The 15,385-nt window shown below is 63.1% G+C and overlaps 1 protein-coding gene across 1 annotated transcript in view; it reads left to right on the top strand.

Moving 5' to 3' along the window:
- ARHGAP23 (Rho GTPase activating protein 23) overlaps positions 1–15,385 on the top strand; it is a 61,416-nt gene that overhangs the window by 19,432 nt on the left and 26,599 nt on the right. The window contains exons 2-11 of the mRNA XM_012726049.1: positions 3,270–3,431; positions 5,502–5,529; positions 6,504–6,599; positions 6,796–6,874; positions 7,020–7,074; positions 9,730–10,906; positions 12,566–12,721; positions 12,921–13,032; positions 13,223–13,280; positions 14,289–14,432. Coding sequence (XP_012581503.1) covers positions 3,270–3,431; positions 5,502–5,529; positions 6,504–6,599; positions 6,796–6,874; positions 7,020–7,074; positions 9,730–10,906; positions 12,566–12,721; positions 12,921–13,032; positions 13,223–13,280; positions 14,289–14,432 — 2,067 coding nt within the window. The remainder of the gene's footprint in view (positions 1–3,269; positions 3,432–5,501; positions 5,530–6,503; positions 6,600–6,795; positions 6,875–7,019; positions 7,075–9,729; positions 10,907–12,565; positions 12,722–12,920; positions 13,033–13,222; positions 13,281–14,288; positions 14,433–15,385) is intronic.

Here is a 15,385-nt window from a genome sequence, read left to right as displayed (position 1 = left end):
CCGCCGAGCCAGGGTGAGCGCCTGGGCTGGTGGGGCCGGGGATCAGGGCCCAGGGACAGGGGTCCGGGCAGGCCTCCTGGAGGTGGGGACTGGTCACCAACTCCTGGCGCTCTCCGAGCTCAGTACACCCTGAATTCCAACCCATGCCCAGGGCTGCAGAGTGAGTGAGTTGCTGAGAGAGTTGGGAGAGAGTGGCAGGACTGTGGCCGGGAGCCCTTCCAGGGTTCCTGGAACACAGCCCCCAGTCTGGAGGTAGTTCCCAGTGGGCTCCAGCCTCTTGGTTCAGGGGTTCGGTGGCAGGAAACTGGGACTTTTGAAGAGATGCTGGAATACTGGTGTCCAGAGGAGTTCGGGCACGCAGGGACCCTGAGTTAGAGGCAGGTGGACGCAGCCGCCATTTGGAGCAATGGGCACCATCCTGCACTCTGCCTGGTAGGAGGCCAGGGCACGGGGCACACAAGGGTTCTCTAGGGGGCGAGGTGGCAGAATGGGGCCAGCAGGTAGTGACCTCAGGGTGAGGACCGGGGCCTGGAGAGGGGGTGGGGACAGTGTTTCTGATGTCCGGGATCGACCCGGCTGGGAGGGCGTGAGTCACAGTGGGCACCATGCCCAGTATGAATGCTGTGCTCCCTGCAATGACCTCTTTATGCTCCTGGGGGCGGGGTGGGGTGGGGGGGAGGAGCAGGACTCCTGGGTTCCTGGCGATGCCAAGCCACTACGTGTCCACTTCTGTTTGATTTGTGGCTCTGGTGCCATCTCCCCATCACTCGGTATTTCTGGATGTCTCTTTCTTCCTGACAGGAGGGTGTGAGTGTTTGGGTGCAGAAGAGCCTTAATCCAGTCCTGGCCTTTGTGTCCTAGGCCTCTTCCCGCCATCCTCTTGTCTCTGCGCCTGCCTCAGAGGGGCAGAGTTGGGATGTGTGTGAGCTGTGCCCCTGCCTAATCTGATCACCTGCCTAATCCTCACTGCCTAATTTTGCTGTGTTTCTGCATCTGTCACCACCCCCCTCTCCAATATGACAGTAAGACCCAGTGTTGCCCCAGGTCCAGGAGGGGGGGGGCTGAGGGGAGAAGAAACATACCTGTATTATAGCATAAAGGATTGAGGTTAAACCTAAGAACTTCCCACAGGGGAGATGCCAGATCTGGCCCTTCATGGGGGCTTTGATGTCTCCTCTTCAGGCTGGGTGTGGTAGCTGTGGGGGGATTAGCACATGACATTCTCAGGAGTCTGGCTGGGAGGGATTGGGGGGAGGGAGATTGAAAGGAAGGAAAACAGAGGGGGAGAGGCAGAGATAAGGGAGCAGGGCCAGCGCCAGCAGGGCCTGGGTGAGGATGGGGCCTGAGAGAATTCATGCCCCTCGACTTGGATTACAGGCAGGCCCCCCAGGGAGTGGCACCCCCAGGCAGCTGGCAGCTCCAGGCAGGATGTGAGGAGGGAAGGAGGGGGGCGGCATGCGGGGACCTGTCCCAGCTACTTCTCTTCACTGGGGCAGCTGGTGGCTTAAACCTTAATCCAGGACACCAGCAAAACAATAGGCCCTGCAAACAGCCTGGGCTCTGGAGGGCAGCCGCAGGCTGTCCACACTGGGGAGGAGGACTCAGGAAGGAGGCCACAGTGGGGGGCCCCTGAGGTCCTGCTCTCTCCCCATGAGTTCGCTCCTGGCCATGTCAGGGGCTTGCAAACCTCAGCAGGATTCCCAGAGAATGTCCTCCTCTGGGCTCCTCAGACTCCCACAGAAGTGGGGGGGCGGGGTCACAGCCATCTGTGGGGGGAGCTGTTGCCCTTGCTGCCCTCCCATCTGGGGCTGGAAACCCCCGAGAAGGCTTCCCAACTGGGGAGGCCCGCTTTTGCTTGGACCCTTCTGGGAGCGGGAGCTCGCAGCCCGGCAGGTGGTTTTCCAGACGTCTAGGGTTCACAGGCTCTTCCTTGCCCAGAGCCCTGCTCAGGCTCCTTGTAGCTACCCCTCTGCCTGGCCGTGCCCTGCCACTGTGGAGCACGCCTACTGCCTCTGTCATAGTAAAGCACCCCTCTGCCAGGCCCTCCTCCCTACGCAGAAACCCCCAGCTAGGGCTGGTTACCCGCAGGGCCGCAGGCTCCCTCCTGGCGAGCTTGTGGAGATGTGAGCTGCTTCTTTGTGCCAGTGCACCTGAGCGGTGCGTTCGCCTCTCTCCAGCCTCCAGCTGGCAAGGAGAGGAGAAGCAGGAAGCTGCCCTGAGCAGTGGCCTTCTCGCTCTGCATCCAGCCTTTTCTTCCTGCAGCTGAGGGGCCCTGGAGAGGTGAAGGGGCGTGAGTGGGGACGGGGGGCTTCTTATCCCCCGCGTGCTTTGAGCTAGGGGTACCAGATAGGTGAGGCCGCCCTTTATTGGGGGTTGAAAGTCTCCTGGCTTTTTAGTCAGTGGCATCTCCTCCCTGCACACGCCTCTGGCACCCACTCTCCCTCTGAGCAGGGAAACTGTTGTCCATTGTCTTAGCCCCGGAAACAAACCTTCACCCCTCAACTCTTGTCTTCAGACACCCTCTGCCATGTACTCCTGGGGAATCCCAGGCATTCCAGCAAGTTGGTCAGAGGGCTGTGAGTGTCTCCCCGCCCACCCGGTTTCCGGAGAACCAGAACCAGCCTCTGGGCTGGGCTCCCGGCCTCAGGAAGTCGCTTTGGTCGTCGGCGGCTGGCGCTCCCTGTGGTCCGGGTTCCCCACCTGTCCCTGCTGCTGCTCCCGCTGCGTGTGCCATGTGCCGCCTCTCCTGGCACACGCCCCCCCGGTGTGCGCCAGCCTGCATGTGGGTGCGTGCGTGACTGGCTAGGTGCAGCTGCGTGAGCGCGTCTGGGGCCACGCTGTCTGTGCACTTGGCACGTGAGTGCTCGTCTGGGTGTTTGCGGTGTGATCTGCCTGCCCAAGTGTGTGAGTGTCGGTGGGCTTGTGCGGTTGTGGAGCAGGCGGGAGTGAGCTCAGATCACGGGGGGCACTTACCACTTACCACTGTGTCCAGTGCTTGGCACATAGTAGGTGCTCAGCGAATGCCGAACAAACTGGGTGAACGCTTGGCCCCCTGTAGGGAGTTTTTCCCTGGCACGAAGGGATTGACTGAGGGGAAAGGAAGAAGCTACTGGGCACTGAGGGTGGGAGAGGAAGGACGAGGCGAGGAGCAGTCAGGCCCCCGGGCCTCGTCCAGGCCCCGCACGCAGGTGCCCGGGCTGCGGGAGGCTGTGCTTGCTGAGGGGAGGGTGGGCACATGGCCACTCAGTGCTGTCTCCCTGTGCCCGCAGCTGCCCCTGGGCCCGAGAGATGGGTGCTCTCCCGGGCGCCCCCTCCCCTGGCCGGGGCCGCGCACGCTGCTGCTGCACAAGAGTCAGAAGGATGGCTTTGGCTTCACCCTGCGCCACTTCCTCGTGTACCCGCCGGAGTCGGCTGTGCACAGCAGCCGGAAGGTAGGCGGGGGCTGGGGGCGGGGCGGGGCGGGGCTTCCTGCACACTGTCCCTTCCACTGTCCTCCTGGGAAGCGGCTCTCTCAGAGCCTCTCTGACTGGACTCTGACTTCTCCAGCTCCGTCTTCTCAGGGGCAGGGCCGGGGGTGGCCAGGCAGGAGACCTGAGGGATGCCCCCTCGCCCCAGACGATTGGCCTCTGGAGGCTCAGCAGGCGGCTTGGGGAGGTGCAAGTGCTGGAACCCCTTGCCCGCTGGCCGCGTCCAACTGGGTTGGCACACCTCTGGCGCCCTCCAGAGCGCAGGTCACAGCTCTGGGAGGCTGGGAGGAAGGAGGCTTGGCTTCTAGTCCTGAGCAGTTCCCGCATCATGGTGGGTGTCGGGATGATCTGACCCCTCTCTCTCTTTTTCTCTGGTCACCTGAGAACGTTTAACTACTGGGGGGCCCTTCCAGCCCTAATACAAGTGTCAAACTCTGAGTCCAGGAACCAGGGCTGCTTAGTCCAACCCAAGGGTACAGACTCAAGGGGTGTCTGACAATGAAGCAGACATGGGAGAAGACGTGAGGGCGTCTCAGGCAGGAATCAGGGCTCCCCAGGAGTGCCCTATGCTCTTCTCCTACCTCTCCCAGCAGCAGCAGAGAAGACAGATTTATTTTGGAGTCAATGAACCCCTTCCACCCCTTCCCCCAGGGCTGGGATCAGTCTGCACAGCTGCTTCTCTGTGTGTGCACGTACACATCTAGACACATACATGTGTGCCCTGTAAGTGCATCATGCGTGCCACCTTGCGGCGCTCAGCCATGTCTGAGTCTGGGGCACCTGTGGAAACTGTTCTCATTGATGTAGCCAGGCTCCAGAGCGTAAGTAGGGCTGGTGGTGTGTGCCCCACGCCTTGATGCCCATGGACACCAGCCACCAATTCCCTGGGTGCCCCATCCTTCCTTCCCTTCTTCCCCAAAAGCCTCACCCTCATGGTCCCTGCCTTCCCTCGGGGGACCCGGCTGCAGGGTGACAGGAGCGGAGGTCGCTGAGTGGCCTAGGCTGGCCACCTCTGTCTCATCTATGCGGGGCGCTGAAAGACCCTGGGGCAGAGAAGCCCGGGACAGACTCCAGCCCTTTTCTAGAACCTGTCCGGGCCGGGAGCCTGCGGGGAGCCCGGCCGGCCGTCTGATTGCGTCCATCTGCCTCTGCCACCCGCTGTCAGCTCACCAGCTGTCAGCTCACAGCAGTGGGCACGCCCCACACACCGGAGACCAGGGGCAGAGGGCCAGCTCTGGCAGTGCCCAGTGGCTTTCCTGGGGCCCACCCTATCCTGGCTGCCTGCCAGAGTCATGGGCTCGGGCCCTGGCTCTGCCACTGAGTCTCTGGGTGGCCCTGAGACGTCTCAGCCTGCGTCTCGGCGAGGTGTGGCAAGGACTAGGCCAGGTGACAGCAGCGGTCAGGTCCAGCTCCCCAGAGCCAAGTCCTGCGGCTCTCTCTCTCTCTCTCTCTCTCCCCCCCCGCCCCCTCTCCTTTCAAACCTGAGCGTGTCAGTCTGACTTCTGTCACTTGCTGGTGCTGACTTTCTCCTCCGGCTCAGCCAATCCGGACTTGCTTGCCCTTGCCACCAAGCACTGCACACCCACCCTGTACCCGAACACCTGCTCCCAGCCACCCTCCAACTGGCCTCCTTCTCCCCTCCCCACCCCCCCAGGCACCCTAATCAGCTTCCCTTCCCCTCTCTAAGAGCTGATAGCCACTGTCTGCGCTGGTCACACCTGCTTATCTGAGTCTGCCGGGTGTTCTCTGTGTTGGGGAGCTTGGCGCCTCCTCCTCCCCCTGGCTGTGAGCACCCCAGGGGAAGGGGCCCAGGGTCCCCCATGGGGCTGGGGGCTTTCACACCCCTGTTATGGTGGAATCAGCAGGCATGAGAGGGTTCATGTTACTGGGAACTGTCCCCAGGACACCCCTCCCAGCCTGTCCCCTGTGGCTAGCTGAAGGGAGATAAGAGGGCAGGCCCTTGGGTGGGGGTGTCTGAAGGGGTCCACCCAGTGGAGCTGCTGAGGGCCACACCTGCCTCTCTGTCCCCTGCAGGAGGAAGAGAATGGAGGCCGAGGAGGAGGTAAGGAGCCTGGGTTGGGCTGGGCTGGACTCCACTCCAGCTCGTCTCTCTCCCCCTCCCCAGAGTCAGCCTGTATTTTGCTGTGCGCCCACCCCCGAAGGCTCTTCTCTGTGTGTCCTGCTCTGGACCTCTCTCTCCCTCCCTTACTCACACTTGTCTCCCTCTGGGTCTGTCCACTCCACATTGTGGGGGGCCTTTGGAGGGGGAAGATGGGTTTCTAAGACCTGACCCCTGCCCTGAAGCTACTCTCGGTCTTGTCAGGCTCAGGGAGTGGGGCTGCAGGGCCTGGAGGCTGGCGAGGGTGCCCCGAGCAAGGGCTGTCTCTGGGCTAGAAGCCAGTGGGGCTGCTGGGCACTGGGAGGAGGCTTGCTATGCCGGTGGGCCCCTTCCTGGCACCCAGACCCCTGGGTGTTGAAGGCAGAGCCCCTTGAACAGGCAGCCTTCCTGTCGCCCCCCCGGGCGCCTCCGGGCAGCACTGTCTTCCTGAAGCCCCCTGCCAGAGGCCCGTGGGGAGGTGGAGCCCATTCACCCAGGACAGCCCCACCCCTCTGAGGGAGGCAGCAGCAGAGGGGTTTTTCTGGGGCAAAATACGATGTCTTGAGTGCCCGTCCCAGGGTCCTCAGGCCTCTGCTTGGAGCCCCCCAAGCCCAGGGAGTAGGCGGAAGGTGTGTGTGGAGGGGCCTGCCCGCGGCTGCACCTGGATCCGTGCACATCCCTGTCAGGCTTCTTTCTGGCACAGAGCTGACACAAGACACTTAAGGAACAACTCCCTGTAGGGTTTGGCTCACGGAGTTTTCATGCTCCCAGGATGGTGTCCTTGTGCCTGAGATAGCCTGTGCATCTGGGTCCCCGTGGATGTGTGGGTCTGTGTGCGCATGCCTGTGGTTGTTCTGAGTGTGTGTCCGCTGTGTGTAGCTGTGCATGGGCGTGACCTTCAGCAGCCACCCCCAGCTAACCTGGCTGATGCCCACCAGGACCCTCCCCCCGGCACCGTCTGGAGCCCATGGACACCATCTTTGTCAAGAATGTGAAGGATGATGGTCCTGCTCACAGGGCAGGGCTGCACACAGGTGAGCCGTCCCAGTTACCTGTCTCCCTGCAACCTCTGGCCCCATCTCTTCTCCACCCATGGATTAGGGTGGGATTTAGCTCCAGGTGTTGGGGCGACTCCTGTCCCCTCACTGTCATTATATGTGGTACAGGGGTTCTCAGGTGGGACCTCTGACACCCCCGCCCACTCTCATGTGACCCTGCCTTTGTCTCCAGGGGACCGGCTGGTGAAGGTGAACGGGGAGAGCGTCATCGGGAAGACCTACTCCCAGGTCATAGCTCTGATCCAGAACAGGTGAGTGCCCCCTGCCACCCTTCTCCCAGAGCAGCTCACAGCGCGCTTGCCAAGTCCCCGCGCAACCCACCCGCTGGCCACCAGGTTCCATGTTCTCCCTGACCCTGTTGCCCAGCTGGCCTGACGCCCTGCCCTGTCTCCACAGTGATGACACGCTGGAACTCTCCATCATGCCCAAGGACGAGGACATCCTCCAGCTGGTGAGTCCTGCTGCTGTCAGGATGGGGGGCCCTGGGGCCTGGGGCAGGGTACAGCCCTTCTCCTGGGGCAGCAGGGAGTGCAGGGGTAGTGCCAGCCCACATTGCCCAACTGGGGATGCCAGGCCCATCCCGGGGCCGCGACTGGTGGTTGCTTCATTTAGGGCTGCCTTGTGCTGGGCAGGGGGAGGGCTGGCCTTGGCAGGCGGGATTCCTGCCAGGGCATCTGGAAGGAGGGTGGCCCAGCATGGCCTGCCAGACGGGCACATTCTTGTCAGCTCCAATGAGACACCTATTCCCTGCATGCCCTCCCTGACCAGCACAGAGACAGTGTCGCCTGTGCAAGTGCCACACACGCAGCGCACACCCCACTGCTCACATGGCCCACCGCATACCACTTGGCACAGCACACCACAGCTGGACATGCCAGGCACACGGGCGCAGGGCTCAGCCCGCGGTGCCACTCTTAACCCTCACGCGTGTTCCTCAGCACACGCTGTTGCTCAGGACGCACGCGCATTCTCGGGGCATGCCACCCCCAGGCACCCGCCCCTCACACACCCCACAAACCAAAACATGCCAGGCCCCAGCTTCTCGGGCCCCCACAACACGAACCTGGGTTCCCAGTAGGAACCCACCGACCTCCCAGGCGCTGGCCGCCCTCACAGCACGTGTGTCTGCCCACCCGCGCCTGCGCACCAGTGTCCTGGACTCACACGTCGGGAGGTGCAGTCGGAAGCCCCCCACACTGGCACTTGGCTCCTAGAGATCAGCATTTCTCCACTCGCACACATCCCCACTCACTACACACACAAATGCACACACACACTCTGTCTACCTGTGTCCAGCCCCCACCTGACCCAGAGCCCAACGCAGTCCTCCCTGCCTAGGGCCCAGTCCTTGCCAGATGCCAGCCTCCTTGCGCCCAAGGTCACTGCCCCCCATGGGAGGGCTGAGGCCAAGCCCGGGAGGCCCTGGGAGCGCCATGCTGGCTTCTGCCCTGGCTGCGCTCTCGTAATCACTGTAATCACGGGGTCATGCTTGGCACCGCGCCCCTCTGGGGACCTCCACCCCTGACCTCGATTGTCCCCTGGCCCTTCCTGGGGTGGGGGGAGGTAAGCATGGGCACCTAAAGGTGGATGGCTCTCCCCAGTCTCAGGGGCCCTGCCCATATACCTCCCCCCAAGTTGAGGGGAGGTGTGCAAATTAAGGGGGGTGGTGCTGACAGGGTGGGGGTGGGGCTCGACTTTGGACACCCCCCTCCAGAGCAAGGGGGGGCGAGGGGGAGAGTTCCGCCCCTAAGGTTAGGGTGAGCAAGCAGCCTGATGCCAGCATCTGGGGGCCTCTGCTGGCCCTCCCATCCCTGGCCGGCGGGAGGGTGGGGCCCGGCATTCCTGTGGTTGGGAGCCAAGGCTGGAGGCCAATGGGGCCGCGGCAGCTGCTGACGCCACGCCGACGCGGCCCCTCCACACCCATTCTCCCCTCCCTCCTCCTCCCGGCCAGCTAGAGCGGAGCTGGGGCTGAGGGCCGCTGGCTTGGGGAGGGCACGGTGCGGGGGGCCAGAGGCCCGGCCATCACGGCGGGCAGAGGGGGGTGCCTGGGTGGGAGGGAGGGCGGAGGCGGGCGGGGATGCTGCCGCGGCCACCGCCTCCGTGATGCCGGGAGCTGGGGAAGCCAGCAGGATGGCAGGAGGGAGAGGTATGTGGGTGTCTGGCCCGGGAGTGTGGGTCCGAAGGGGCCGAGTGTGCTGGGTGTGGTTCAGCTTGGCCCGGTCATGTGATGTGTGTGCCTGGGACTGGAGGTGTAGTTGTGTGCGTGTCTCATTGTGTCTCACTGTGTGAGTCTCTCTGGGTGTTTTCCTACGTCTCCTTGGGGGGGGGGGTGTTCGGTTTCCCCCTCCTACCCTTTGATGCTTGTCCTGAGCTAGCGCCCCCGGCATCCCATCAAGGGCCAGGCGAGGCCAGGGCCACAAGGCCGTCCCCGGGGACCGCCTCCTTTTTGGCTGGGCCTGGGCGCTGGCCCTGTCACTCCTCAGCAATGCAGCGTCAGCCTCAGCTCCCAGTGCCAAATTCCAGGCCTGGGGAGTTAGAAGGTGGCCCCAGGCCCCTCTGCCAGCCTGGCCTCTCCCAGATGGAGTAGGAGGTAGACATGTTCCTCATCACCCCGGTGGCCCAGGAGCCAGACTGCCGGCTCCCTGTCCAGAAGATGGAAGGCCAAGTGGACTCCCAGCCTCTGCCCGCCCACAGCCCACCCCACCCTGGACACACCCCTTCCCTGTCATCTGCTACCCTGACTGGTCTCTGGTGAGGTTTCCCAGCTCTGCCACGGGGCTGCGGGCTTCTCTGGACATAAAGAAGCAGGGAGGTGGCTGAGGCCAAGATGGGGGGAGCACCCTAGAAGTCAGATGTCCGAGTGTTTGTGACTAAAGCTGTCCTGGCCATAAGTCTTCCTCGAGCGTGCGTGTGTGGGTGGCTGTGCGTGAGGGTGAGTGTGTCTCCAGGCCTCCGAGTTTCCCTTTGTCCTCCCTGGCTCTTTGGAGCACACACCCCCCCACTCCGGCCCTCTCCACCCTGCCGGGGACCCCCAGCCCCCCGCCCTTCCCTGAGGTGCTGATCCCCCGGCGTTCCCGCACGGCTCACTGCCTCTGTCCCCCGCCAGGCCTACTCCCAGGACGCCTACCTGAAGGGGAACGAGCCGTATTCTGGAGAAGCCCGGAGCATCCCAGAGCCGCCCCCAATCTGCTACCCTCGCAAGACCTACGCCCCGCCCGCCCGGGTCTCCGCCTGGGCCACTATGGTGCCTGAGCCCCTCTCAGCACTGCCCAGCGACCCCCGCAGCCCTGCTGCCTGGAGCGACCCGGGCTCCGGGGCCCCGACCGCCACCCGCCGCAGTCTGGACAGCTCTTCCTCGGGGATGAGCCAGCCCCGCCCCAGCCCTGGTGCCTTCCCCCGGCTCCCCTCGGAGCCCAGGACGCCCCGTGCCTTCCCAGAGCCTGGCAGCCGGGTGCCCCCCAGCAGACTGGAGTGTCAGCAGGCCTTGTCCCACTGGCTGTCGAACCAGGTCCCCCGCAGGGCGGGGGAGAGGCGGTGCCCCGTGATGCCGCCCCGGGCCCGCAGTGCCTCCCAGGACCGCTTGGAGGACGTGACTGCCCCCCGCCCGTGGCCCTGCTCCACCTCTCAGGGTGCCTTGAGCCAGCTGGGCCAGGAGGGCTGGCACCGAGCTCGCTCGGACGACTACCTGAGCCGGGCCACCCGCTCAGCTGAGGCACTGGGACCCGGGGCTCTGGCGTCACCCCGCTTCGAGCGCTGCGGTTGGGCTTCCCAGCACCCGTCTGCCCGCGCCTCTGCCTGCCCGCCCAGGGACCTGCCCAGGGACCTGCCCGGGCCGCAGGCCGCCCCCCAGCCTGGCCTGCAGGGCCTGGGTGACATCGGCTACATTGGGTACAGGAGCTACAGCCCATCGTTCCAGCGCCGGACTGGCCTTCTGCACGCACTCTCCTTCCGGGACTCGCCCTTCGGGGGGCTGCCCACCTTCAGCCTGGCCCAGCCTTCGGCGCCATTTCCCCCAGAGGCCTCGGAGCCACCCAGGGCTGTCCGACCAGAACCCAGCACCCGGGCCCTGGAGCCTCCCCCTGAGGATCGCCGTGAAGAGGTGGTCCTGAGGCAGAAGCCGCCGACTGGCCGCAAGGTCCAACTGCCCCCTGCGAGACAGGTGAACCTTGGATTTGGTGCCGAGTCCCCAGAGCCAGAGGCCAGCGGGCGAGGGGATCGCCTGGGCAGGAAGGTGGCTCCTCTGGCCACGACTGAAGACTCTCTGGCCTCCATCCCCTTCATCGGTGAGTGACGGTGCGGGTGGTGTCGGGGACTTTGTGCCTGTTGTACCACGCACCTCTCTACCGTGGGCAAAACTCCGGGGCGTGCTGGCAAGGTTAGCCTGTTTCTCGGTGCGTCCATCTGCCAGTCTACCCATCTGTCCATTCATTCTTCTGTGGTCTCTGCCGTCCCCCCTCCCACTCCCACTCCAGTCGTCTTTTCTCCCTCCCTTCTCCCTCCTTCCACCCTTCCGCGCCTCCTGCCATTCTTCCTTTATTCTCTCTCCTTTGTTCCTTCCATCCTTTCTCTATGCCTCCATCATTCCAACAAATCTTTGTGTCAGGCACTGTGCTGGGCCCCTGCTTCCCTGGGGTCAGGTCCAACCAGGTCAGGGAGCTGATCAGATAGGAACAACCTGCAGGACGGGTGTGGCGGGAGCGAAGGGAGACTCGCAGGTCGCCCGGCTCAGAGCCCGGCGACCAGAGGAGACTCCTGGAGGGAGGACATGGATGAGAAGGAGTTAGCAGAGTACCTAGGGACAGAAAAAGAGGCAAATGCACTTCAGGGTTATTGGAAGGGTCAGAGGGGCCTTGTCAGTCTCCCGGGAATTTGGACTTGAGCCCGAAAGCTGAGGGAATGCTGAAGACCTGCCGCCTTTGGAGCAGGTGTTGGGCAAGTGGGGCGGTGCCAGGTGGACAGCCTCACCTCCATATTGGGAATGAGAGGGGCAGGGGCAGGAAAAGGTTTAGGGTTTGTTAGACCTGAGGTACCCGTGAGGGAGCAGGATCACTGGGCTGGGGTCCAGGGGCTTGGAAGAAATACAGCCATGTGAGGTCATGGGACTGGGAGCCAGAGCCAAGAGGTGGTAACTGGAGCTGAGTGCTGAGCTCGCCCCGGGCGGCTATGGCGGAGAGGGAGGAGAGGGCTGGGCCCGGAGAGGAGACACAGCCCTGGGCACCCCACCCAGGCCTCAGTCTGAGGGCAGACACCGCCCCTTGTCTTAGCAAGCTCCCAGTCTGAGGGGGAGTAGTCTTTAGTTTCAGAGCATCCACCCTCAACTGAGAGCACCCCCTCTCTCAACTGATAGAGATGGTCCTTATCCTCAAGAGGCTGCGCGTCTGGGGGCTCCCTGCTGGCACAAGGGGTTTAGTTGCAGCACTGTGAAGCTGTCCGCAGCCACTTGCAGCACGAGTTTGATCCCCGGCCAGGGAGCCGACCCACATGGCGCAGCAGACCTCTCCTGACCTGCCCGCTGCGCCCCTCTGCAGTGGATTTCAGTCCAATCTGCCTGTTCTGCTCCCCGCTCCCTCTCTGGTGTATCCTCTCCCTGCACCTCGGGTCTGTACCCCAGTTCTTGTATGCATCACTAAAAAAAGAGGCTGCCAGCCTGGTGGGAAAGACACTTGCCTGCGGGAACCAAAGTCTGAGGGGGAGACAGCCCCTGTGCTCAGGACCAGGGCTAAGGAGGTGACTTGGTGTGATGGGGGCAGGCATTGAGCCTCCATGCCCACAGCTGGTGGGTTGGTGACCCCTGGCAGAGGGCATGTGGTCTGAGGGCTTGAGGAGCCTTGGGGATGCTGTCTGGGTCTGGGGATGAGGGGCCCTGGGGCTGGCAAGCCGGGCTGGGGGCAGCAGGTTCAGCTCTCTGCCACCTCCGCCCACCACTCCCTCCGCTTGTGCAGATGAACCCACCAGCCCCAGCATTGACCTCCAAGCCAAGCACGTCCCCGCCTCCGCTGTGGTCTCCAGTGCCATGAACTCGGCGCCCGTCCTGGGCACCAGCCCGTCCTCCCCAACCTTCACCTTTGCGCTTGGCCGCCATTATTCCCAGGACTGCAGTGAGTGCTCCCGGCACCCTCGCCCTCCCTCCTCCCCGCTGCCTGGTCCCCGGGGGTCTCTTGGGGTCTGCTGCTTGACGCGTGGTTTCTGCTCTTCCTGGGGACAGTCACCTCCTGGCCCTGCCCAGATTGAGGGCTCTGGGGAACCCCTGACCTGCTGCCTCACTGACCCCGGTGCCCTCACTGGGTGGCTTTGCAGGCAGCATCAAGGCCGGCCGCCGCTCCTCCTACCTGCTGGCCATCACCACGGAACGCTCCAAGTCCTGCGATGACGGACTCAACACCTTCCGGGACGAGGGCAGGGCTCTGCGGTGAGGCCTTGTCTGGGGCACGCACCGCCCCCTGGGCTGGTGCTCTCGGGACCTCCTGGCAGGACTCTGCCCACTGGGCAGTGTGCTTCCCCTTGGGGAGGCCTCTGAGCCTGGGAGTGAGGGGGGTGGAGGGTGGGGGTCAGGTCCAGCGCTGCCCCCCCCCAATCTCACCCTCGCTCCTGACCCCCAGGCGCCTGCCCAACCGAGTCCCCAGCCTGCGGATGCTGCGCAGCTTCTTCACCGACGGGGTGAGTGTCAGGCGTGCGGGGGCGCGATGGCTTCTGTGGTGTTTTTTCCGGGCGTCGGGCCCCATCCCCCGTGGCCACCTGATCCACTTTTTAACTTCCCTTGGGCATTTTAGGCCTTCCCTGAAATTTCAGCCTTCACCCCTGACAGTGCTTCCTCTTGCCACTTTACACATTCCTCCTCGGCCCCCCGGCCTGTCCCCCGTGCTGGATTGCGAGGGCCAGGAGGGCAGGGCTTTCACCTGCTTGGTTCACTGTCTGGCCCCAGTGGGTGCCGAGAAAGTGCCCAGTCTCAGCACTCTCGTGGCATCTTCAGGAGAAAAGAGGCGCGTTGGAAAGCAGGGCGCACAGGGTGGAGGGTGATGGGAAGGAGAGGGTGTCGGACCTGGGGAGTCATAGACAGTTCTGAGATGGCCTTAACTCTTCCTGACTGGGCACGAGCTGGAAGAGCCCTCTCCATCTCTGACCTCCCAGATCTCTGGCTCACTTAAGGCCTGGATGTCTTTGTCACCTGGCTCATTCCTTATCACTTCCTCTGCTTACTTAACTCTCCTTTGACCTGATACCACTCCTGCTGGAGTCCTGTTGACACTGTCGCTTCCTCTGTTTAACTCCTTGTGGACATGACTACCTGTTCCACGAACTCAGTCCTGTTGACATTCCCACTTCCCCTGTTTATTTAACTCCATGTTGACACCATTTAACTCCATGTTTCCTTAATTCCTTCAAGTCTATAAAGTGGAGAGAGGCTCCAGATTGGCTTTTCTAGCATGCTGAGACGTGTGGGCAGCAGGTCACTGCCTTTCCTCCCTTCTGGCTTCCCAATCACAGACGTCTCGTGACCGCGACACGAGGTTCAGAGAGGGCCAGCAAGGCGCATGAGCCACACAGCAGGGTGGAGGATAGCCCAGGCGCACGCTGGGCCCGCGTGGCAGCAAGGGGCCCATGGGGCTCCTGAGGTGCTGGCTCTATGGCAGCCACCCTAAGTGTCCCCGTGTTGTCTCGCTGCAGTCCCTGGATAGCTGGGGCACCTCTGAAGATGCAGACGCCCCTTCTAAGCGACACTCGACCTCTGACCTGTCAGATGCGACCTTCAGTGATATCAGGAGAGAAGGCTGGTTGTATTATAAGCAGGTCCTCACCAAGAAGGGGAAGGTAAGATGGCCGGCGGACTGAGGTGGAGGTGGATGGAAGCCGGCTCCGGTGGAACACTGGCCGCTCCTGTACCCGCTCTGCAGCCTCTGGAGCCGCAGAGCCAGCTGGGGCTTTGGCATGAAGGGGAGAGACTGGATGCAAGGAAGAACTGCCTGGGGCACCTGAAGAATTCAAGGGAAAGAGGTTAACCTGGGGGAGGGGTGTCTTTTTTTTTTTTTTAATTTATTTATTTCTGCATACAGAATACAGAACTGGGGTACAGGCCAGAGGCTCAGGGGCGGTGAGAGGCTTCACCAGAGACAGAGTGGGGAGCAGATCAGGCAGATCGACGAAGTACACTGCTGAGGGGAGCAGCGGGCGGGTCAGGAGAGGTCTGCCACGCCATGTGGTCACCTCCGGGGCAGGCGGGAATCGAACTCGTGCGGAAGTGGCTTTAGCTTCTCAGTGCAGCGCTTTAACCCGCTGCGCCACCAGGGAGGGCCAGGGGTGTCTTTACTGTGGAGTGAAGCTCATCAAGTTGTGCTTGGAGCTCTGATAACAGAACCACTGTGATCCCTGGTTGGCAGGTGACCGACCCCCAAATGACCACTGAGACTCACAGCCAGTGAGGCAGCATGGCCAGGGCAATTCTCTTAGGGGACCTGAGGCCCACCTGGCAAGCGCAAGCCAGCCTTTTCAGGGCCTTGCAGAGCCAGCAAGGCTTCTGGCCTCTGCCTAAGGGCACCTGGAAGGCCCTGTGGCTGGCCTCTTCATGTGGCTTTCCGGGAGTGAACTAGAGGGGTCCCTACTGGAGGCAAGAAGACCAGGTAAGAGCCAGCTCAGAGGTGGTGAGAAATGAAGGCAGTGGGAGCAGGCAGGTGGGGAGACGAGCAGGATCCGAAGGGGAAGGGGGCGGGCTGTGGCCCGAGGGCGAGGAGGCCCCTCTGCTGTCCCTCCAGGCAGCCAGGCTGAGC

The sequence above is a fragment of the Condylura cristata genome, unplaced genomic scaffold (genome assembly GCF_000260355.1).
Source record: "Condylura cristata isolate star-nosed mole 26May11 unplaced genomic scaffold, ConCri1.0 scaffold00017, whole genome shotgun sequence".
In the NCBI taxonomy this organism is placed as follows: domain Eukaryota; kingdom Metazoa; phylum Chordata; class Mammalia; order Eulipotyphla; family Talpidae; genus Condylura; species Condylura cristata.
This window is presented reverse-complemented; position numbering and strand designations above follow the sequence as displayed.